This window comes from Pecten maximus, chromosome 10 (genome assembly GCF_902652985.1).
Source record: "Pecten maximus chromosome 10, xPecMax1.1, whole genome shotgun sequence".
Classification (NCBI taxonomy): Eukaryota; Metazoa; Mollusca; class Bivalvia; order Pectinida; family Pectinidae; genus Pecten; species Pecten maximus.
In genome coordinates this window covers 43,067,464-43,091,400 of record NC_047024.1, presented here as the reverse complement: position 1 = coordinate 43,091,400, position 23,937 = coordinate 43,067,464, and the positions used below count along the sequence as shown (strand labels likewise).

General features: G+C 37.1%; 1 protein-coding gene and 1 long non-coding RNA gene across 2 annotated transcripts; one reads left to right on the top strand and one right to left on the bottom strand.

The window, feature by feature from the left end:
* The first annotated feature begins 1,129 nt into the window (after positions 1 to 1,129).
* LOC117335643 (transcription elongation factor SPT5-like) lies at positions 1,130 to 21,468 on the top strand. The gene is made up of 24 exons (XM_033895782.1): positions 1,130 to 1,225; positions 4,105 to 4,256; positions 5,226 to 5,288; positions 5,817 to 5,904; positions 6,566 to 6,701; positions 6,887 to 7,018; positions 7,661 to 7,760; positions 8,533 to 8,667; positions 9,838 to 9,954; positions 10,764 to 10,859; positions 11,330 to 11,394; positions 11,733 to 11,914; positions 12,840 to 13,150; positions 13,575 to 13,672; positions 13,943 to 14,012; positions 14,441 to 14,566; positions 15,133 to 15,258; positions 15,509 to 15,704; positions 16,635 to 16,740; positions 16,919 to 17,155; positions 17,618 to 17,802; positions 18,563 to 18,825; positions 19,418 to 19,513; positions 20,500 to 21,468. The coding sequence occupies exons 2-24, from the start codon at positions 4,110 to 4,112 to the stop codon at positions 20,632 to 20,634; spliced, it is 3,210 nt and encodes a 1,069-aa protein (XP_033751673.1). The 5' UTR covers positions 1,130 to 1,225; positions 4,105 to 4,109; the 3' UTR covers positions 20,635 to 21,468.
* LOC117335644 lies at positions 21,303 to 22,169 on the bottom strand. The gene is made up of 2 exons (XR_004534472.1): positions 21,704 to 22,169; positions 21,303 to 21,570 (listed from the first exon to the last, which is right to left on the bottom strand). It is a non-coding gene; the product is annotated as an uncharacterized LOC117335644 (long non-coding RNA).
* Between the last annotated feature and the right edge of the window lie 1,768 nt (positions 22,170 to 23,937).

Sequence of the window (23,937 nt, the reverse complement as noted above, 5' to 3'; positions counted from 1 at the left end):
TATCAATGTCCAATACTAATAAGACGGTGGTTTTACATAAACTCTTATCGTGTTACCGAATCCGCTTGTTCACTTTTGATTAATTGTTTTGTACTACTTATTCTCATTTTTTTCTTAAAACTAATTTAATTACCAACTAGCTAGATCAGATCTATTTTATATATTTTTCCGTGATACAAATAAAAATGTTGGTACGCGATGCTGCAAAAACTAGGTTTGATATGAAAGTTTACAAAACTGTTTTTGTCAAATTCTCTTTAAATTAAGTTTTATAAGAAAAATTTACATGTAGACTAATAATTAAGGGTCTTGTAAGTCAAATATGGCTTCTTATAATATATATAGTGTCGCGTACTGGGTATACAGTAGAGGCTAACCTTTTGATACATTTTTAGATATATTCTAATTTAAAAAATGTCCAAACAAATAAATTAAAACTTAATAGTTTGATATATGTACAGTTGAGTGTAGACTAAAGGTTACAAAAAGTGCACTCCGTTTGGACTCCAGGTAAACTTGGAGTGCACTCCAAGTTTACCTGGAGTCATATCAGGCTCCAATTCTACCTGGGTCCATATGTATCACATGTACCTGTAACCAAGTACATTATATACATACGTAATGTACAGATAGATGTATACTCATATACAACATGTAACGATAAGATATGCGTTACTGGGTATACAGTAGGGGCTAACCTTTTGACATATTTTTAGATATTCTAATTTAGAAAATGTCCAAACAAATTAATTAAAACTTAATAGTTTGATATATATGGCGCGGGAAGGATGTCATAATTAAATATTTTTGCCTAGGCAGAAATCGAAGTTTGCCTAGGCAAAAATAGAATATTGCCTTGGCAAAAATAATATTGCCTAGGCGGCAAAAATATTTCTGCCTTAGCAAAAATAATTTTGCCTAGGCAAAATTCGATTTTTGCCTAGGCAGAAATAATTTTGCCTAAGCATAAATCGAATATTGCCTAGGCTGAAATATTTTTGCCTAAGCAATATTCGATTTTTGCTTAGGCAAAAATATTTAATTATGACATCCTTCCCCCGCCATAGATATATATATACATTAAATCTTGTACACACGGTCATGTTGCTTTACGTCGATGATTGATTTTGTGATAAGCAAAAAGTACGAAACTAAATACCAGCTCTTTCAAAACGAAAAGCGCCATCTGCTGAAATAAAACGTGAAGATTGAAAATAGAAAGAAGGTATGTACAAAGCGACCTGGTAGCTTTTATGAGTCCTTTAACAGTCGAAATAACAAAAGACGCCGGTGAAATTACATAACAGGTGTCATGTTTGACTGTCTTATTTGACTCAGAAATGTATGTATACACGAATAATTGTGGAATTATTCTCAACAAGTTCACCCCCCCCCCCTCCATCCTCTGTGTTCCTTGATTATATTTACGTTCTTGATGCTTCAGTCGGGGGTTAAAACGACAATGGCATCAATAGCTGGCATTCAAACATGTAGCTTAGCTGGAATACGCTTTTCTGCCTGGGACCATCGGTGGTAATCAAGGGGTTACGTCCGCTCTGCACTGCACCAGCTTGTCTGATTTCAGCAGATATATACTGCCCGTATATCTCTCTGATTTCAGCAAATGTACCCGGCTTTATAATGTTCTGTTTCCTTATTTTAACAAATGACTGTCGTTGATCAGTTTGATGCAGTCCTGAATTGCAACATCTCAGAGATATAGTCTGCTATGACACTGATGTTGAATAAAAAACACAGAGTAAAGAGGAAGCTTAAAGATGAATCATTAACATTAAACATTATCTTTCTTTATTCTTGCTGAAAAGATTGTAATGGAAATGGATAGCACACATACACTGATCAGGCATCATTGTGTGCTGTTTACATATTCAGAAATCGGTTATTCTTGTACATTAACCTGCACATGTGATTATGTAATTTTACACTAACATGTAAAATACTTGAATTACTCGGATGATCTTAATCTGAGAGTATAAAAGTCGGCTCAGACAGACAACATTCACTTTGATTTCGGCACCTGAGCTAGACAGTGTTTGAAAGTAAAGGTGGTCCGATGGTCCAAGGCTATAGAAAACCTGGTCGGTCTATGTAAAAATTCAAAGTGTTGGCCCCATTGGCTATGACAAGTTTGAGCCCTGAAATACATTACAATTCATGAAAACAACATTCCATTATTTTCTGACAAATGATCATATGAAATCAGAGCTTACAATAGAGTTTATTTTACCCATAACAGTGTGTTATTACTGGATGATGCAAGTATTTGCGTGACAGTTATGCTACTTTCAACAATGTTTTAAAAAATTGGTCTATCGAAAAATAACTTGGGCTATGGGATTTGAATTTTCTGTAGACATATTGTCTAATGAATTTTTATATATAATTTCATACACTGGCTTGAAAGACTGAAGCGGATAGACCCAAGAAAAAAAAAGGATGAGCGTGTTTAATAAGGCTTGTTTGACTTCAAACATTACGTGGCCATTATGTAAAATCTGCAACTATTTATGCAAAATTTGAGCAATTTTCTCAAATATATTTTTATATACAAAAAAATTAATCAGTGCCCATGGAATTTATTCAGCTTTTTACTGTTTCAAAAGTTGAAACAATTAGAAGAGTGTTTTTAGAGAAAGGTGGTGTACATATATGTGTGTTCACGTTGAGTAGGGAGTTGAGAGTAGATCTAGAGTTTAAAGAGGTATATTTGAGAGAGATTTAGAGCAGGTACTCATAAAGACTAAGAATGGGTCTCATAAATAGGGAGACTTTAAGGTTTTATGTGCCAAATTTAGATAAAGAGTTTGGAAAAAATGTTTGATTATGGTTAGTTGATACATTTTGGTTACTTCTAACAAGAATTTTAATGTAATCTATTTTGTACCAGTGGAATCTATTTGACATTACAGTCCAACCCGGTTATGACGAATTTCTGGGGACCCCTCAAATGTTTTCGTATTTCCAATGTGCCACACCATGTTTGTACGCACAGCACACATACACTTCGTACATGTTTGTATACACACGTTTCATGTTACACTTTTCTCACTAAAAATAAACAAAATTGAATATTAATTTGATTATTTAATATGAAAAATATAATGTTTAAAACATTGTACATTGTAAGTGCATGGCGTTCAGTCTTTGGTTATTTACAGTTGGCCTACCAATGCACAATGGGCCTACAACGGCTACGTAATGTCATATCACGATCGCGCTAATCACGTTTTGCAGCTGCGAAATAATCACTGACCAGTGTTTGTTTGACTCTTTCCGAGCTGACCTTATACTTACAAATATATCCAGGTATAAGAGATTTTTGAAAACACAATCTTGAACGTCATTTTGATTTTGAACGAATGATTTCAACTTGTCAAGACATTCGCGGGCCTCGCGATCTGTAACGCATGTGTTTCCGGGTCAGTACCATCATCATCACTCTCGTGGAGCTCTATTCCTCAGTAATCTCGAGCTAATATCAAGGTATTCCTCAGCCACGATAACTTAGGCAAGAGAAGTCGTAATTCTAATTACGGGATGTTGTCATCCGGGTCCTACAGTTGTATACACTTTCTATAGAGCGCGTGGGTCGGTCCGAGACAAAGGTCATGAAAACTTACCTGTGTCACACTTGGCTGACTCTGACTTTGACACTTCGTATTATGTGGGTTTAAAACAACACAAACAGTGGTCAAGAGACCCTGGCATGTCTGTGTATTACCCGGGTTTTCGTCGTAACCGATTCGTCTTAAGTGGGTAAACAATATAAGCACATTGTGCACGGTTTGCAGGGCATTTGATTTTCATTCGTATAAAGCGAGTTTTTGTATTATCACTTATACTTTGAAGGCATTTCAAACATGTATATGTTTTCATTTGCATCGAATAATGTAACAATTTGGTGTCAGAAGGAAAAAAAATTTTACTCGTAAGGTATTGATATTAGTATATTACTGCATCCCTACATGGAGTTGAATTATTTAAAGTTTAGAATAGCTGTCACCAGCAGAAGTCCACTTCAGAACACCGAACATACGAAAAACTAACAATAACAAGAACTCAATATTTTTTGTATCTCTGCAGCCATCATGTCCGACGATAGTGCGGACAGTGATTTCTCCGACCCAGAAAGTGTACACAGTACCAGTGGTCCTGGCAGTCCTGCTGGTAGCGCATCAGGAAGTGGAGGCGGTAGGAGTCCGGCCGGTAGTAGGGGAAGTGGATCTGAGAGTGGGGTAGGTACTCGATTGATGTAACAGCCTTCTGCGAGTATAGGGGAAGTGGATCAGAGAGTGGGGTAGGTACTCGATGGATGTGCAACATGCTTCTGGGAATCTAGGGGTATATGGGGTGGGTACTCAGTTTATATAACAGCCTTATTGGAATAGAAGGATGTGTGGAGTAGGCACTCGGTTGATGTAACAGCCTTCTATGAGTATAGGGGTATGTGGGGTAGGCACTCAATGAATGTAACAGCTTTCGGGTAGTACAGGGGTATGTGGAGTAGGTACTCAATGGATATAACAACTTCCTGGGACATTTTATCTGGCCATTTTGGGAAATTGTTACCTTGCTAAAATTGGCAAAAAAGAAAACTAAAGTGAAAAGAACTATATTTGGGAAAAATTCTTCCAATATTATTTACATTACAAATTCACTACATCGTGAAGTTACAGAATAAATAATTATATTTGAGTGTAGCTGTATATATCGATGATATCATTATCATAGATGTTTTTAGTAATGTTATGTTACTTTTTTGTCCAGATAAGCTGTCAGATTTATTCAATTTTTACCAGTTCAATCTGATAACCATATTTCCTTGATGTAAAATTTTCGTTATGCATTACTGTCTTGTTGGGTTGCAATGACCTCAACTTGAGTCAGCTAAGTGTTTGAAAACAGCTTTGTGGGAGTGGAAGAGTTACTTGTGAACACAACATAGTGATTACTTCGGTACTTATTTTAATATTACAAATTTTCAAATCACACTGTTACAAAGTGGAAAAAACTCACATGGACTCAGCGACTGTGGTATGATGATTTCCGATCCTGCGTTAGTGTGAGTCTGATCCACTGTATGTTGAGTAATGACACAATTTTAACTTAAGGCTGTATGTTAGGCATGTTTGTAAGTTTTCATTTTGAAATTGTTTGTTCCAATCAACTGATTCCTAAATATTTGTCAATAATTTTCATTATAGGGAGAAGGCAGTGATGTAGAGGTCCGGCATCGACGGAAGAATGTGTTGTCCGAAGACGAGGGGGTAAAGTGATGTGTTTACTATGTGATATGTCAGTATATTTTTATTGCTGCGAAATAAAAAAAAAATGCTGCCTTGTGATATGAGTCAGAATACTCGCTCGAAATTAGAGACATAATGAAAAGAAAGTGACTATCATTCATATCATAACAAATAATGAATACCACTGAAAGAGCGAAACATATTCAAGCTTGTGATTGCTGAATACTGAAGTACTTTAGTGTGTCATTTATAATGGGCTTTCCTCTGATAAATTAATTGTTAAATGGGATTAGAGGCTTTGGTAAATGGAAAACACTGATTCGGAGGAATCAGAAAATTTAACATTATATGGTATGATTCCCCAACAAATTTATTATGTTGAGTTTTAACAGTATTCACTTGTCATTGCCCTGGTGTGTCAAAATGGCCTTGATAGACTCTTTGTTCAATCAACCTAAACTTAATACATTACAGATATAAGTATTAATACTTATCTGATTTCTTATTTTATATGTATTTTTAAGAAGTTGATTGTAATAAATTTTACAGGAGTATGATTCAGAGGAAGATGAAGATGATGACGGGAGGAGGAAGAAGAAGAAACCTCGACTATCTGGTTTCATCATTGACGAAGCCGGTAAGACTATGTTAAATCCTTAAAACAGTTTCATAGATTGCCTTTCAAATCACTGCCTTGAAAATTGTTTGAATTCATGAAAATCTATGATTTGTAGAAGTATACAGCCCTTTTGAAATATGAAGGTCTAGATGTGTCATCCTTTGACATTATGGTTCAGTTTACTTAAGCCTACTGCGATTGAGAAAAAAAACTTGCATGCAATATTCAGTAAAGGAAAATAAACTCTCTCTATAGTTTAAGATGAGTGGAAGCTATATCAATGTAAATTTTGCAAATGACTTGTGTATGCTGATCAAAGGTCACTCTTTTTGAACAATCCAGACATTAGTATTGGGAGATATGGAGAAAAGTCCTGGTAGTTGTGTTATTGACTGATGAAATAGTTTCTGGTAGTCGTGTCAATGACTGGCTTGGTCAGGTACCTGAAGGAAAAGTTTATTGTCATTATCACCTAAACAAAATCAGGTTTTCAGACTGATTACTTTAGCGTAATTCATTCTTTTGTAACCAGCTGAATTTATGGCGTTGTCTGACACTTGTCTCTATGGATGAGGACACTTAGAAATCAATCCCTCTCACATTGTCTTAAGCATGTAACTTGTACAGCGGGCCAGAATTATTATGTATCATCTGTATTGTGAATTCAATTTCTGTTCAGATGTTGATGATGAGGGCGAGGATGATGAAGATGACTGGGAGTCCGGAGCAGAAGATCTGATTGAGGCTAAATCTAACTATGAGGGTCCAACTGCCAGAGAAATAGAGGGCAACCGCAGACTCGAACACTTGTTCAAGTGAGAACAATTCCAAATTATCATGTCTCAGAGAACTTTTCAATGAGGTGGTAGTTTGAAAATGACCCAATCTCCCCAAAAAAAATTCTTCAGACAAAATAATTGTTTTTATTTTAGAAAATCAAATTTATCACTGATTTAAGGAATATACAACTTAACAATAAATGTTTTTTTTATTTTGACAGGTCACAGAAAGAAGATGAAATTGAGGCATATTACAGACAGAAGTATGAGGATTCCTCCCTCACAGAGAGGTTTGGAGAGGGTGCTGAAATGTCGGATGAAATCACGCAACAAGGATTACTCCCCGGAGTCAAGTAAGTTGTTCATTTCAGTGGTTCTAGATCGTATAGTTAACATTTACCCCACTCTTACGTTTTACACAAGTCCATCACATACTCCTAGCAACTTTTGATTACAGAGTTCTATTGTTTTGTAACATAAGCAATTTCTGGCAAAAAATGACACAGAAAAGAAATGATTGTTAAAGGGTCATTCCTTCGTTCGGACATCAGAAACATGCACAGTTTTTCTATTCATGAAATCTATGTCTGAACGATAATTATGTGTGTGTTTGTGCCTACAAGTAATGAAATTAAAGCCGAAATATACAGGGAAAAGGCGTAGCTTATACAAATACTGTATGTCTTTGCGAGAATTAGTGATACTTCGAGTCGAATTAAGAATTTTCAGGACTTAGTACAGGAAGAACTTTGGTTTATCTTGAGAATAAAACTGCTTTTTAATGTATAGATTATAACTTTTACTATTTGGAAAAAATACATATTTTCCTGTAAGTAAAATTTTGACGACCTAAACTTTATTAAAACGAAGGAATGCCCCTTTAAGATAAGAAATTGTAGAATTTTTTGTTTGCCTGTCATGGTGTAAACGTGAAAATAACACAACAGAAATTCAAAGTCATATACATAATATCTCTTGTTGTTTGTGTTACACAGAGACCCCAATCTTTGGCTTGTCAAGTGTCGTATTGGATTTGAGAGGGAGACAGCTATTCAGCTTATGCGCAAATTTATTGCCTACCAATTTACAGACGAAGTAAGTTTACAACATAATGCCCGTCATCAGCAAGGAGTCTAAGGGAGATAACTCCAATATAGAAATATCTGATTCAGAATTCCCTGGTCTAGGATGAAGAAAATCTCTTAGTTTCTGAAGAATAGAGTCGTAATGCTGCTAGAACAATTCTTGTTGTAGTCAAAATAAAAAAAAATGCGAGAGAAACAGACTTTTGTAGTGTTTATAGTGCGGAAATGTCAAGATTTTGTGTAAAACAGTTCATTTTTCGTACCGCAGACAAAAAAATATCTGACAAATCAATATTAACGGTTTGGATTAACAGAGAAGTGTTGGAAGCACTGCACTATTGTTGAAAAAACTGAGCTCTAAAGATACCTGATTTTCATAGAACTCGTGAAATCTTTATTTATCTAATACCGTCAGGTATGAGAATACTACATGAAGGAACTGACAATCTTGCTGTGATACTGATTTACATAGATTAGGAAGTTATTCAGGCTATACAGACATTTTCTAAAGTTTCTTTTAGGTAATCAACTAATGTAAATGTGGAAATTAACGCTAGCTAAGCGAAGGCCATTCAGTCGCAACAAATTCTCCCACACAGATTATTTTATGATGTGTGTGATATTCATGGTGTTATTGCAAAGGAAAAAATGTACACCGGTCATGGAAATAATCCTATATGCTTATAAAAATTGTGAAATAAAACCCCCTTGGAGATTACCATGATGTTTACAATATCAAATGACTTTTAAGGATGTTCTATATGAAGATGTTATGTTTTCAGCCTCTCCAGATAAAGTCGGTGATATCCAAGGAAAGCCTAAAAGGTTACATCTACATTGAGGCATTTAAACAGACTCATGTCAAACAGGCAATGGAAGGCATTGGGAATCTCCGCATGGGACTCTGGTCACAACAGGTAAGACTAGGTCACATTTGGGACTCTGGTCACAACAGGTTAAACTAGGTCACGTGTGGGACTCAGGTCACAACAGGTAAAACTATGTCACATGTGGGACTCTGGTCACAACAGGTAAACTAGGTCATGTATGGGACTCTGGTCACAACAGGTAAGACTAGGTCACATGTGGAACTCAGGTCACAACAGGTAAGACTAGGTCACATGTGGGACTCTGGTCACAACAGGTAAAACTAGGTCACATGTGGGCTCTGGTCACCACAGGTAAAACTAGGTCACATGAAGGACTCTGGTCACAACAGGTAAGACTATGTCACATGTAGGACTCTGGTCACAACAGGTAAGACTAGGTCACATGTGGGACTCTGGTTACAACAGGTTAAACTAGGTCACGTGTGGGACTCTGGTCACAACAGGTAAGACTAGGTCACATGTGGGACTCTGGTCACAACAGGTAAAACTAGGTCACATGTAGGACTCTGGTCACAACAGGTAAAACTAGGTCACATGTGGAACTCTGGTTACAACAGGTTAAACTAGGTCACGTGTGGGACTCTGGTCACAACAGGTAAGACTAGGTCACATGTAGGACTCTGGTCACAACAGGTAAAACTAGGTCACATGTGGGACTCAGGTCACAACAGGTAAGACTAGGTCACATGTAGGACTCTGGTCACAACAGGTAAAACTAGGTCACATGTGGGACTCTGGTCACAACAGGTAAGACTAGGTCACATGTGGGACTCTGGTCACAACAGGTAAGACTAGGTCACATGTGGGACTCTGGTCACAACAGGTAAAACTAGGTCACATCTGGGACTCTGGTCACAACAGGTAAGACTAGGTCACATGTGGGACTCTGGTCACAACAGGTAAGACTAGGTCACATGTGGGACTCAGGTCACAACAGGTAAGACTAGGTCACATGTGGGACTCTGGTCACAACAGGTAAAACTAGGTTATATGTCTCAGAATTGTTGTATAAATGTTTTTGTTCTTAAACAGATTTATTTGAAATCTTACAATTATTTAGATCCCAAAAAATAATGTTTGAGTAACATGATATATGTGTGTGTGAAGGTAACATACTACCTTAAGACAAATAAGATTTGTGTGTGTTTCTATGAAAAATTTGTGGATTTGAGATTGACATCGTTTTGGTTCCTGCAGATGGTTCCGATCAAGGAAATGACAGATGTCATGAAGATCGTACGTGAATCTACAATCCTCAAAGCGAAGGCGTGGGTTCGGCTAAAGCGTGGCCTGTACAAGGAAGACCTGGCTCAGGTAGGCAATGTTAAAAACTGCTCAAGATGGTGTTTCTGTAAAAGGGAATTGTTCACCGAAGTTGGTACCGGGTCAATTTCCTTTGTCTGCCAATCTCCTCTTACATTTTTTACCGTCCTCTTCTTAAACTTCGTATAAATTATGATCGTGATATGAAGTTGTGTCTCCCTGAAAAGAATTGTGATTCAACTGTTTTTATCCTATTCAGTATTTTATTTTTGTCCAGCAATTTCCTCTTTCATTTTTTGATCAATCTCTTTGAAGCTTGTAAGAAAATAATTCCAATACATCTGTTTTTGCAATAAAAAGTTATTCCTCTCAAAATATATGTGGCATGCGATGGGTGTATATTGTTCCGCCCTTCGGTACTGTTGTTAGCAATTTCAGAAATCAAATCACTATTTCACAAAAACCTTCATGGTCAAAACAAAGTCAAATGGACATATCCCTTCAATCTCGAGAGTTAATTATCATATTGAAGAATCAAAAACAAACACTCAAGGGTCAACTGGATACCCTATTTGATGTCGACAACGTCCTAAATCAGAAAAAATCAGACAAATTAAATTAAAAAATGTCAAGAAAGTATCTTTAAAAGTCCAGTTGTCTGTCTTCCAGGGCATGTGAGAACAAAAATATACAGTTTGATTAGAAAATTTTTTCTGTTGAAGAAAAGGTATTTTTAAGGAGAAAAATGGAAGACGTACATAACTATATATTTCAATGCAGGACAAAGTCCTAAAAAAAGTCGGAACAGATCTTTGAGTTGATGAGCTAACCAGATTTTTGTTTTCCTTTTCCCTACACAGGTTGATTTTGTGGAGCCAGCCCAGAACATTGTGCACTTGAAACTGATACCAAGAATTGACTATACCAGACAGAGGGGGGTACTGCGGAACGCACAGGTAACATCACTTTAAATAATGTCATCATATTTAGAGAAAAAAATTCGGAACATTTTAATCTTTAGGTGAATATGTACTCATTTATTTTTTGCTGGAATGAGATTTTCTGGAATTCTTCATAAATATAGAACACCTATTTACTGTATGATTGGTGTATATTATACAGGTAATCAAACAAAAACTGAGAGCAGTTCTAAAATCGCTGTTTGTTGTGTTTCTTGTGCTGATCATTATGTATGCTTAAAAGCTGATATCAGGGATATCCTATCAAAAATGGTGTCTCTCAAGATCACAAAATTTCAGTCCATATAATATGTGTGTGAAAATAGTACAACAAGAGACCTGGGGAGAAGTTTTATTTTGTCCGCTGTTGTGTAGTATTGGTGAAGGAATTGTAGGATAGGGGTAATGTAGGGAAAGATGATTATAGCCGTAACAGAATTGTAAGGGACATGTCCAAAATGTTGTAGGATGCAGAGAAGCGGAAAAAGAAACGAAGGCCTGGACAGAAATTGTTTGATCTTGACCAGGTCAGGTAAGATTTCACCTGTGAACGATAAATATGTTTGTGAGGATGTGCAGTTAGACCTAACCAAACCAATGGCTGCTGATGCTACAGGTTCAAAATCCAATATTTATACCAGTATCATCTTTTTTAGTAAACATATGAAACAAGTTTGAGTACTGATAGGAATTTGTTTGCATTTTGAAATTTTCAAAAACATTAAAATCATGGAGATTGCACTTCACAAATATGTTAAACCTGATAACCTTTTGAATATTTTCCAACCTTGTGGAGGCTAAACTTCACAGAATATTGTTGAATTGTGGAATTGGGTATTTATTTTTGAAGTCAATCAATATTTGTTTCAGACAAATTGGTGGTGAAGTTTCGACCGATGGTGACTTCCTCTTGTTCGAGAACAACAGATACAGTCGGAAAGGTTTTCTCTTCAAGAGCTTCGCCATGTCTGCCATCATTGCTGAGGGAATCAAACCGACTCTAGCAGAGCTAGAGAAATTTGAGGATCAACCTGAAGGAGCAGAAGTGGATTGTATCTTTAACTTACAGGGATAATAAATAACACCTTATACATATTTAAATATTGTTTTTTGGCCGAAACAAGAGGTTAGGTATTGTTTATTGGCCGAAACAAGAGGTTAGGTATTGTTTATTGGCCGAAACAAGAGGTTAGGTATTGTTTATTGGCCGAAACAAGAGGTTAGGTATTGGAACAAAATATAGGGACAATTGGAGGGAACTTAAAGTGAGGTTAAGTTTAATGTTTGTATAGGGGAGGTAATAATGGGCCATGATGTAATGAAGTAGAAATATAAACTTTTTATAAGGTATGGGGTGGATATATACGCTTAGAAATGATATAGGAGAGAGAGAGAAAGAGTAATTCAGCAAGAAATAAAGACATGAAATAAATGGTGGATATAGGAGAGAGAGAGTGGGGGAGGGGGTTAAGAGGAAATATAGATGGGAGATAAAGAGAGGATGTATATAGATTTTACATGGAAAAGGGAGAGAGATAAAAAGGAGAAAAAAATATAGGCGTGAAATATAGATGCTAGATAACCGGAGGATGGATATAGACTTCAAGTGGAAAAAGGAGAGAGAGAGAGAGAGAAAGAGAGGAATTGAAGCAAGAAATAAAGACATGAAATAAATGATGGATATAGGAGAGAGAGAGTGGTGGTTGAGGGGAAATATAAATGCTAGATAACGGGAGGATTGATATAGACTTCAAATGAAAGAGGAGAGAGAGATAAAATAGGACAGAAAATATAGGCAGAAATAATGGGAGAATGAATATGGACATCAAATAAAAAGAGAGAAAGCGATGAAATGGGAGAGAAAATATAGGCGGAAATATAGATGCTAGATAACGGAAGGATGGATATAGACTTGAGATGATGGGAGAGAAAATTTAGGTGTGAAATAGAAGCGATTATAACCTTAACCCTCGTCAGTGATCCCAGAGAAGTCTGCTGGGGATGTGAGCCACACCCTTATTCCCGGGGACGTGGTGGAGGTGTGCGAGGGAGAGTTGGTTCATCTCCAGGGTAAGGTCATCAGTGTTGACGGTAACAAGATCACCATGTTACCCAAACACGAGGACTTGAAAGACCCTCTCGAGTTTCCCTGCCATGAGCTCAAGAAACACTTCAAGATGGGGGACCACGTAAAAGTGATCGCGGGTCGGTATGAGGGAGACACAGGGTTGATCGTGCGAGTGGAGGAAAACATGGTTGTTTTATTCTCGGACCTCACAATGCACGAGGTAAGTCCTGAAACCAGCATGGTATTTATTCTGAAGACACTAGTATATGTTGGCTTTCTGGGTATTTATTCTGAAGACACCAGTATATGTTGGCTTTCTGTTAATTGTTTTGATCTGTTCAACAAAATGAAAATAACTCTGAAGGCTCTTTGATGTTGTCTCGTCAGCTGAAAGGCCGCAAGCCCGTAATAGCGGACATAAAACCCGTTAAATAAATAAATAAAATAAAATCTTTGATGTTGTAGTTCAAGCAGACATTGAAAATTTCAGGCTATCAATTTTAATCTTACAAACTGCTGACAATTTATTTCAGTTAAGAATTATATTAAATAAAGGAATATTCTTTATGACTGGTAACTTTTGTTTTATGTTACAGCTCAAAATATAATACTCATTATGACTGGTAACTTGTTTTCTGTTATAGCTCAAGGTTTTGCCACGAGATTTACAGTTGTGTGCAGACATGGCTACGGGGGTTGACTCCCTGGGGCAATTTCAGTTTGGAGACCTTGTCCAGCTAGAGTGAGTAAAACTACCTTCATTTTGTTGTTTGATCTCTATGATGAGACTGTGGCAGTCAATGTAGCTGCTACAGATAGTCATAACTCATATATGATGATGATGATGATGATGATGTGAGAAAGGAAGCTAATCTTAATTTTGGACGTATATCACATTGGTGTTACTTCGTATGTAAATTAGTTGTCTCGGTTTGTATTGGAAATAACCTTGAAAAATGTAACAAAAGTTCTATTTTGGCATATTACTATTAAATGTGTTTGCTGTTTACAGCCCACAGACTATGGGGGCAATCGTGCGACTCGAGAAAGAAAACTTTCAGGTCCTCAGCATGCACAACAAGGTAGACGATCTGTGATTAGTTCGGCAGAACATTCTACCCCAAATATTTCTGTAGGAGAATCTAGGCATCTCAATTCATCCCAAATGTTTAAAACAGCATTTCTTTATCAATGAAAATAATTTTGATTATGAATTATCAATGCCAGCAAACAGATCAGAAGAAATTTTGTGTCACTTTGAATGTTATTGTAGATAGAGTTACCCTAATTATGGCAAAAATGTATCGAAACAATGAAAACTCACTGTTGTGTTTAAGTTTACCCTATTATTTATCCGTATTATTCGTGGTCTTATTGTGGTGTATCTCCACAAATTTCTAAACATGGCAGAGATATCCCCTAAATTAAGCTTGTAATGTAATTTATAGATGAGACAAATTGTTTGCCATATCGTACTTGGATTAACAGAAATTTTTTCTTGGCTGACTAGGTATTGAATGTGAAGCCACAATCAGTGACAAGGAAAAAGGACACGAAGAATGCCGTGGCTCTGGACTCGGAGAGTAATAATATACAGACCAAGGATATTGTCAAGGTCATAGATGGACCACACTCTGTGAGTATTCAAGGTCATAGTGTCAAGGTCATAGACAGAGCACAGTAAGTATTCAAGGTCATAGTATTCAAGGTCATAGAAAGACAACACTGCGCAAGTATTCAAGTTTGTATTGTCAAGGTCATAGACGGACCACACTCGGTAGGTATTCAAGGTCATAGTGTCAAGGTCATAGACTGACCACCCTCAGTAAGTATTAAAGGTCATAGTGTCAAGGTCATAGACAGACCACACTCAGTGAGTATTCAAGGTCATAGTGTCAAGGTCATATACAGACCACACTCAGGTAAGTAGTCAAGGTCATAGTGTCAAGGTCATGGTATAAATAGATACCATATATTAAATATTATGGAAATTGAATATGTATTATGAAAATTATCAGTTTGAAGAAGCTATTTTAGCCTATAAGATTTAAGAAAAAGTTAAAAACTTACTCAGATAATTTTTTTCAGAATTTTCATTTTATTTTTATAATGATACATGTTTGTTAAGAAGGGCACTATTTGATACTTAATAAAAAGTACTGAATAAGCTTTGTACATGCTATGTTTTGTTTGTTTTGACAGGGTCGCCAAGGCGAGATCATGCACTTATATCGTAGTTATGCTTTCCTGATGTCCCGAATGATGACAGAGAATGGTGGCTACTTCGTGTGTCGAACCAGACACTTAGTATTAGCAGGAGGGGCTAAGGTACGCAATCCCAAAATCTAAAATAGAACGTCAGAGTTCTTCACATTTCTAAAGTTGACTTAATGGTTTGTTGCTTTATTGAACGTAACACTGCAGTAATTCCTACACTCTTTACAAACAGATTTTGAAAACGCACTCCAATTTTTGCTATCTTCAGGAAAGCGACAGTTAAATTAATAAGAAAAAGCTTAAGATGCAAAATTCCTTTAGATGTTTCTTTGTGTATGTTATTACCAGCTTCACATTTCAGCAATCAACAACAAGTATTGGTGTGGCCGGTTTTATGTCTCCACGATTGTCGAGTCCTGCCCACCCAGCTAGCGGAGGCGGAGGTGGAACCCCGGGTAGTGGTACACCAGGACGGGGCAGAGGGGGTGGGGGATTCAGTCGTCGGGACCGTGAACTCATTGGTCAAACTGTCAGGATTGTTCAGGGGCCTTTCAAAGGTTTGTCTTAGAATAATGTAAACGTGATAAAAGCAAATCTCACTTTAACTTTAAATCATAACTTAGCAACCCTTCATCATAACTTAGCAACCCTTCATCATAACTTAGCAACCCTTCATCATAATTTAGCAACCCTTCATCATAACTTATGAACCCTTCATCATAATTTAGCAACCCTTCATCATAACTTAGCAGCCTTTCATCATAACTTAGCAACCTTTCATCATAACTTAGCAACCCTTCATCATAACTTAGCAACCCTTCATCATAACTTAGCAGCCTTTCATCATAACTTATGAACCCTTCATCATAATTTAGCAACCCTTCATCATAACTTAGCAGCCTTTCATCATAACTTAGCAACCCTTCATCATAACTTAGCAACCCTTCATCATAACTTAGCAACCCTTCATCATAACTTAGCAGCCTTTCATCATAACTTAGCAACCCTTCATCATAACTTAGCAACCCTTCATCATAACTTAGCAACCTTTTACCATAGCTTAGCAGCCTTTCATCATAACTAAACATCCATTTGTCATAACATAGCAGCCGTTCTTGTAACTTAGCAAATCTGTTTAATAGGAATGGAATTAAAAACATTTTTGCAAATATTTGGTTCGTAAAGTGATATTTAAATGCAATATAGACAAATGAAACCTCGGAACAATTATCAATTTTGATGTTTTAATAAATTACTGTCAGGCTTAATGCGAGTAGAGAAAATATACCCGAGTGTCTGTTGATGTATCTTTTGTGTTTATTTTACTTACTCATTAAGATTTCTGTCAAAATCCGCAAAAACTTAGATACCTTCAATTGGTAAATTAAGCAGCCCACCCCAACATTTCTGTGTTTACCTGGTTGTTCTTATGTCTCTTGGACAGATTGATCACAGTTTCTCCACACTACTGAATTTCTGTGTTACAGGATATATTGGTATTGTGAAGGACGCGACAGATTCCACAGCCCGTGTTGAGCTACATTCCAGCTGTAAAACCATCTCTGTGGATAAAACGCGACTTTCAACTCTCACGTATGTAAAACATGACTTTCTACTGTCACGTATCATTGCAACCTTCATTTTCAAGTCAAATGTCAATTCAGTGCCAAAATATTCAAAGATAGTATGGGAGATGGGGAGACGTAGGATTTTGTTCACAGAAATAAATCTGAAGTTGTGTTTGTTTTCAAACCAAATTGTCTCTCTTCAGAGGTGGAAAACCAAGTGGGATGTCCTCATCATACGGAAAAACACCGACATACATGGGTGGACAAACGCCTATGTATGGGTCCCGCACACCAATGTACGGTTCTCAGACACCACTCCATGATGGCAGTCGTACACCCCACTATGCTACTCCTGGAAGCCGCACTCCTCTACATGAGCCGGGCAGTATGACACCAGGAGCCAGTGCCTGGGATCCAGCCAATCCAAACACTCCAAGCAGGTAGATAATACACCCATTCAAAAACGTACAAACTGGTCAATTACTACTGTAAACGTGGAAATTTACGCAAGGGGGAAATTTACGCTAATTACACAGAGTCCTTTTGATCGAGAAAATTTCCCCCATGCTTGTTATTTTGATATCAGTTTGCATAATCTCGAACTACAAACGAAGGTGGATTGATCGTAAAAATTACTCCAACGCGTTTAGTTTATATATCGAAATCGCGAAATTAACCCCCCCACGAAAATAACCATGTTTACAGTATGTAAGAATTGAAGAAATGTCAGTGAATTTAAAATTTGAAAAATAACAAAAATAAGAGAGAGAAAAAATCTTCAACCTAAAATAAACCGTTGTGTATTGACATTAAATCATCTGAATACATCGTAATAAATTTGTTACAGGACCATCACGTTTAACGATTGAAATCATTATCTTGTTTAAAAATATCTCTTTAAGGAATTCTGAATTTGAAGACTACAGTTTTGATGAGTCTTCCCCAGCTAACTACAACACTCCTACCCCTGCCACACCAGGATACCAGGAGAGCACGCCCAGCCCCCAGGGGCCTTTTACACCCCAGACCCCAGGGACCAGCTACTCCCCATATGGCCAGGCGTCTCCCTCCCCTGCTAGCTATCAAGGTAAGCTTACTCCCTCTCAGCTTGGTTTTTCTCCTCAAATACTAATAATGTATTGATAGGAACAGAACATTATTCTTTGTAGAGGATCATTTTTGTTACTATGAATACCATATCTCTCCATAGGAACAGGAAAGTTTTGTTACCATGGTTACCATAATCCACTCGTTTTATAATTCGACTCCCGAGTTTCCAAACAATTTGGTGGCCATATTTGTAATGTGAATCACATGATTACAGTCTAACGGAAATTTTTTTTCAGAATGAAGATTTACCATGTGTCACGCGAGATCTCGTCCAGTCACATGAACACAATTTAAAAATAGGGCCACGAAATGTTTGGAATTTCGGAGTTGAATTACAAAATGAGTAGATTGACATTTTATGTATGTTGACATGTATGTCTGTGTAGTCAGGTATGTCAAAAAATGGTGGATGTTTCAATATATGAGTGTTTATTATCCACATGACAGTATTGAAAAGTTGGAAATATACACTGAAGTGCTAACCCTAGGGTGGGTCAGCTTTCCCCCTCCTTTTCACTGTGGAAGGAGTTCTGATGTTAGCTCTTATAGGATTTTCTAAAAGGCTGATAAAATATCAGAAACCTTCAAATTAATCTAATCTCATTCCAAATTAGAATTTTATAGCCTTATACAGTTCTGATGAAGACTATACATTGATAACCATCTTAGACTAATGCTGATTTGATGAAAGAACATGTATAACAATATCATCGCCAACTTATCTCTATTATCCACAGCACCTAGTCCGGCTGGGTTTGGCAGTACGCCAAGTCCTGGTGGTTATCAGCCGTCCCCATCTCCTGGGGGATTCTCCAGCAGCCCTTCACCCATGGGATACAGCCCTATGACCCCAGGGGCACTCTATACTCCTCAGACCCCCGGCATGGCTATGGACCACAGTATGGCGGACTGGCACACCACCGAGATTGAAGTCAAAATCAGGGAAACACATGACGATCCAAATCTCATATATCAGACGGGCACTATCAGAAGTGTGACGGTGAGAAACGCTATTTATAGATCTCATATGAGACGGCACTATCAGAAGTGTGACGGTGAGAAGTGCTATTTATAGATATCATATATCAGACAGGCACTATCAGAAGTGTGACGGTGAGTAAGGCTATTTATAGATCTCATATATCATACAGGCACTATCAGAAGTGTGACGGTGAGAAAGGCTATTTATAGATATCATATATCAGACAGGCACTATCAGAAGTGTGACGGTGAGAAATGTTATTTATAGATCTCATATATCAGACAGGCACTATCAGAAATGTGACGGTGAGAAACGCTATTTATAGATTTCGTATATCAGACAGCTTGACCAGGAAGACAATATGGCCGACCGGTGGACATCTTAGACAGTTTGACAGTTGAAAATTGATATTTCTTGGTCACAGAGAGTTCTTAGATTTCATTGTAGGTTTTCCTGGTTAACAAATTATTTGATAGGGGAAAGAAGGGAAATTGAATTGGGCTGTATCAATACTAAAATACACTTATGTGGTTTAGTTATCGGTAGATTTACCTTTGATTACATTATTGTATTAATGAAAGTAATATTAAGAAGAGTACCTGTGTTTTAGGGTGGAATGTGTTCAGTGTATATCGCAGAGGAGGACAAGACAGTCAACGTGGCTTGTGATCATCTGGAGCCTGTTCCGCCGGAGAAGGGTGACAAGGTGAGTTGAGGGTGATCTTGATTGGTCTTGATTTGATAAGTCCATTCAGGTCCTTGTCATTATCATCGTTACTATGTCATTGTTTATACTTATCGCCACCAACACCACACAGATTGAAGTGTATATGATAAATTCCATCACATATCCAATAATGTGTGTATGAATATTGCCTAACTTCGAAATTGGTATGCTGGTCTTGGCGCCAAGGTAGTATAACCACTTAATTAATGATATTTCCCAGTACAGGTTCCTACTAAGGATCCTCTTTGCACTTTGTGATATATTGTCAGCCTACTATAATTGGTCATATCGGAACTTCCACTCTTCATCCCAGCACAACCATGTCCAAGTTACCTCCCTTGTCTGAGGTTACCTCCCTTTTATACATCCTCCATTCATTTTTCTTCAGCATTCAATCCACCTCCCTGAATTTCATTTTGCTGCCACACATGATCAAGTGAGAGTTGCATAGTTTATGAAAAATTTTGTGTTACTTGTTAGTTTGTGATAAAAAGTCATGCGTACACAGGCAAAATGTCTTCATGTCAATTATGGTCAATTTCAAATTGACCAGAAAAGTGTAGGTGCCTGTTTGTTTATGCGGTCAAACCGGTTTGACAGTTTTTAATTGTAATATTTCAAACATTTATCTTGACGGACCTGCAAATGTTAATATAGGCCTTGGAAGTCTTTGTCAAGACTTGTCTGAAAACAATATAAAATCACCAGGTCCGTCTTTATTTCATGAAAGAACAACATCGGTCCAAGTGGTCTAACCGTTTTAATTGCAAAAAACGAAAACGACCCAGATTAGTCATTTCATATCATATCGTTGACCTGAATTTGACCTGAAAATTTCTTCATATGAAATTGACCCCATTTTCAGGTCAAATTTACCTCAAGACATTTAGCCTGTGTATGTACACTTAAATTTTACTTTGCACGACCAATTTTGATTACAGATCAATATACAATTGTTTTTCCAGGCAAAGGTAATTCTGAGTGAGGAGAGAGAGCTGACTGGAATACTACTGAGTATAGATGGTGGTGAGGGAGTCATCAAAACCGACCACGGCGAGATTAAAATGTTACCAATACGCTACCTCTGTAAAATGACATAGTGGACTTGACAGTATTACAACTCCTCTCACAAACCTGACCTGGTCATTGGACAAACAGACCTCCTGCTTAAGCAGCATTTAAAGAGTTTTCGTACAGAAACATGTTTCGTCGGCAGATGCAACAATATTGTTTGTGTACTCTATAAGGATATGTAGAAGACTTGTACTCCAATAGCAAGGACGAGGCAGTCTAAGATGATCACATTGCCTGGGCAAAAAAGTCCTCCATAATTGGCGATGAGGAGCATATTGTGTGGAATGGTTGGGAACATTTAGCCAGGTCTGGACTGTCCTTTAGGGACATCACCACCAGAAACTGACCAGATTATTTCTGTAAGATTATGTTACAAACAGTGCAGTTTAAGAACCCTCTGTTGAGGAAGAATGATGTTTATATACAAATGCCCTGGCCTAGATTCACCATTCCATTTGGTGAAAATACTGACGAAAAATTTGTACTGTTGTTTTTCTTGATTTTATCATTTGAAATCATAGCTTTAATTCATTAGTTTGAAACTGAAACAGAAGTTTTCTCTTTTTGGGAAGAAACAAATTTTGTTTAGTTTGGGCACGAAAGAAGACTTTGTTTTGATTTATGCAAGATTCTTCGATAAATCCTGCAGAATCGGTAATAATTCAATGTTTTAATCTATAGTTTTTATAAATTGAAATTGAAAAGATCCGTATGTATGCTGTACAACAGGTCTGCTTGAAGTTCTTGTCGTGTTGAATTTACAGTTTCAATATTTTTAGGTATGTAGTATTTCCTTCCTAGTTGAGATGAATAAAGACTATTTTACTACAAGTCAACACTGGCTTGTGATTGAAAATGAGCCTGTATAGTTGAGTTATCTGTGTGTCATTTGTGCAGTATCATTCTCTCACCTTTGGAATACGCGGATAATCTGTCTGTATGGTGAATATACATTATGTTACCTAGGATAACCATTGAACGTGAACGTTATGTTAATAGGATAACAATTGAACGTGAAAGTTATGTTAATAGGACAACAATTGAACATGAACGTTATGTTAATAGGACAACAATTGAACGTGAACGTTATGTTACCTAGGATAACCATTGAACGTGAACGTTATGTTACCTAGGATAACCATTGAACGTGAACGTTATGTTACATAGGATAACCATTGAACGTGAACGTTATGTTACCTAGGATAACCATTGAACGTGAACGTTATGTTACCTAGGATAACCATTGAACGTGAACGTTATGTTAATAGGATAACAATTGAACGTGAACGTTATGTTAATAGGACAACAATTGAACGTGAACGTTATGTTACATAGGACAACAATTGAACGTGAACATTATGTTACATAGGACAACAATTGAACGTGAACGTTATGTTACATAGGACAACAATTGAACGTGAACGTTATGTTAATAGGATAACAATTGAACGTGACCAGAACCTGTACAATTTGAAATGTGAACAAGGTATGATACAATGTTCTGTTGCTTAAATTAAAGTTTAAGCCAGTTTTACAAAGTTGTTATTTTCTGTATTTTCACCTTGTCTTATTGCCCATCATCTTCGGAGACCCAAGATTGCACTACGCTACACTTATCAGCACTACGCTACGCTACACTTATCAGCACTACGCTACGCTACACTTATCAGCACTACGCTACACTTATCAGCACTACGCTACACTTATCAGCACTACGCTACACTTATCAGCACTACGCTACACTTATCAGCACTACGCTACACTTATCAGCACTACGCTACACTTATCAGCACTACGCTACACTTATCAGCACTACGCTACGCTACACTTATCAGCACTACGCTACGCTACACTTATCAGCACTACGCTACGCTACACTTATCAGCACTACGCTACGCTACACTTATCAGCACTACGCTACACTTATCAGCACTACGCTACACTTATCAGCACTACGCTACACTTATCAGCACTACGCTATGCTACACTTATTAGGATAAGCGTAGCCTTGTGCAATCAACCATGGGTCTCTGGCGATGATTGCCTTTAAGAATGACCTAACCACAAAACCTTGTGGTTGATTCCAGTCAAATAGTGGATACGTACATAATAAAAAATATTTAACCTCGACAATTGACTTGCGAGTTACTTTCAGTCGTAGGCTTATTTTATTTAAATTCCATAAAGTCTACTTTTTAATGTAATCTGTTAAGAGGTAATTGCCTTGACCTGTGACCCCATTATCTAAACCCTATAGACCAATCATTTCCTTGTTTAATTTTAATCAACTTTATTTTAACAGCAGAACAGTCTGAATTTGACCTCGACACATGACTCTATGGAACAAACTTTATTTGCAAGTTCAGTCTTACTTTACTTCATAATGTCGCACCAGAAAATTAGTTCGTACAGATAATTTCACACCGAAATCCAAATGGCGATAGTATTCTTCATGGTATGTGGATGCGTAAAAGTTATTTTTCACAAAAGGGACCTATCATGATCAAGTGCGGTTTTGAAATCTTAAAAACAGTTACGACCATGATCATCATACTTGTAATTAAGAAGAAAAGTAAATGTCAGATTCTCAAACATCACAAATTAACCAAAATAAATTAATGATCAATTCCAATACCTAACAAAGGTGTAGTATGGTAAAGTGAAGCCCCCAATGATAAAGTGAAGTGTTTCTTACTTATTCACTTTTTTTCTATAAAAATACTACGAGGAGATATCATCAATGTATACAAAATCATGAACAGGAAATGTAGGGCGGGGCGGGGCGCTTCACTTTACCATGGCCATGATAAAGTGAAGCATTTCACTATTTTCTCACTAATTCAGTTTTTTTCACCAAATCTTTTTTAGATTACCCCCAGACATTTTTTGTGTGTTAATGTGTTCAGAGGAATAAAGCAAGGTAATCTAAAAAAGATTTGGTGAAAAAAGTGAATTAGTAAGAAAATAGTGAAATGCTTCACTTTACCATGGCCATGGTAAAGTGAAGCGCCCCACCCCACTCTAAATTTCCTGACCCCCGGACATTTTTAGTGTGTTAATGTGTTCAGAGGAATAAAACAAGGTAATCTAACAAAGATTTGGTGAAAAAAGTGAATCAATAAGAAAATAATGAAATGCTTCACTAAAGTGAAGCACCCCGACCCACCCTAAATTTCCTGACCCCCAGACATTTTTTGTGTGTTAATGTGTTCAGAGGAATAAAACAAGGTAATCTAAAAAAGATCCCAATATCAACTCCCTGGGCCCAATATCAACTCCCAGGGACTCTTGGTTATTGAGAAGAAGTCGTTTAAAAATGTTAGCCTTTT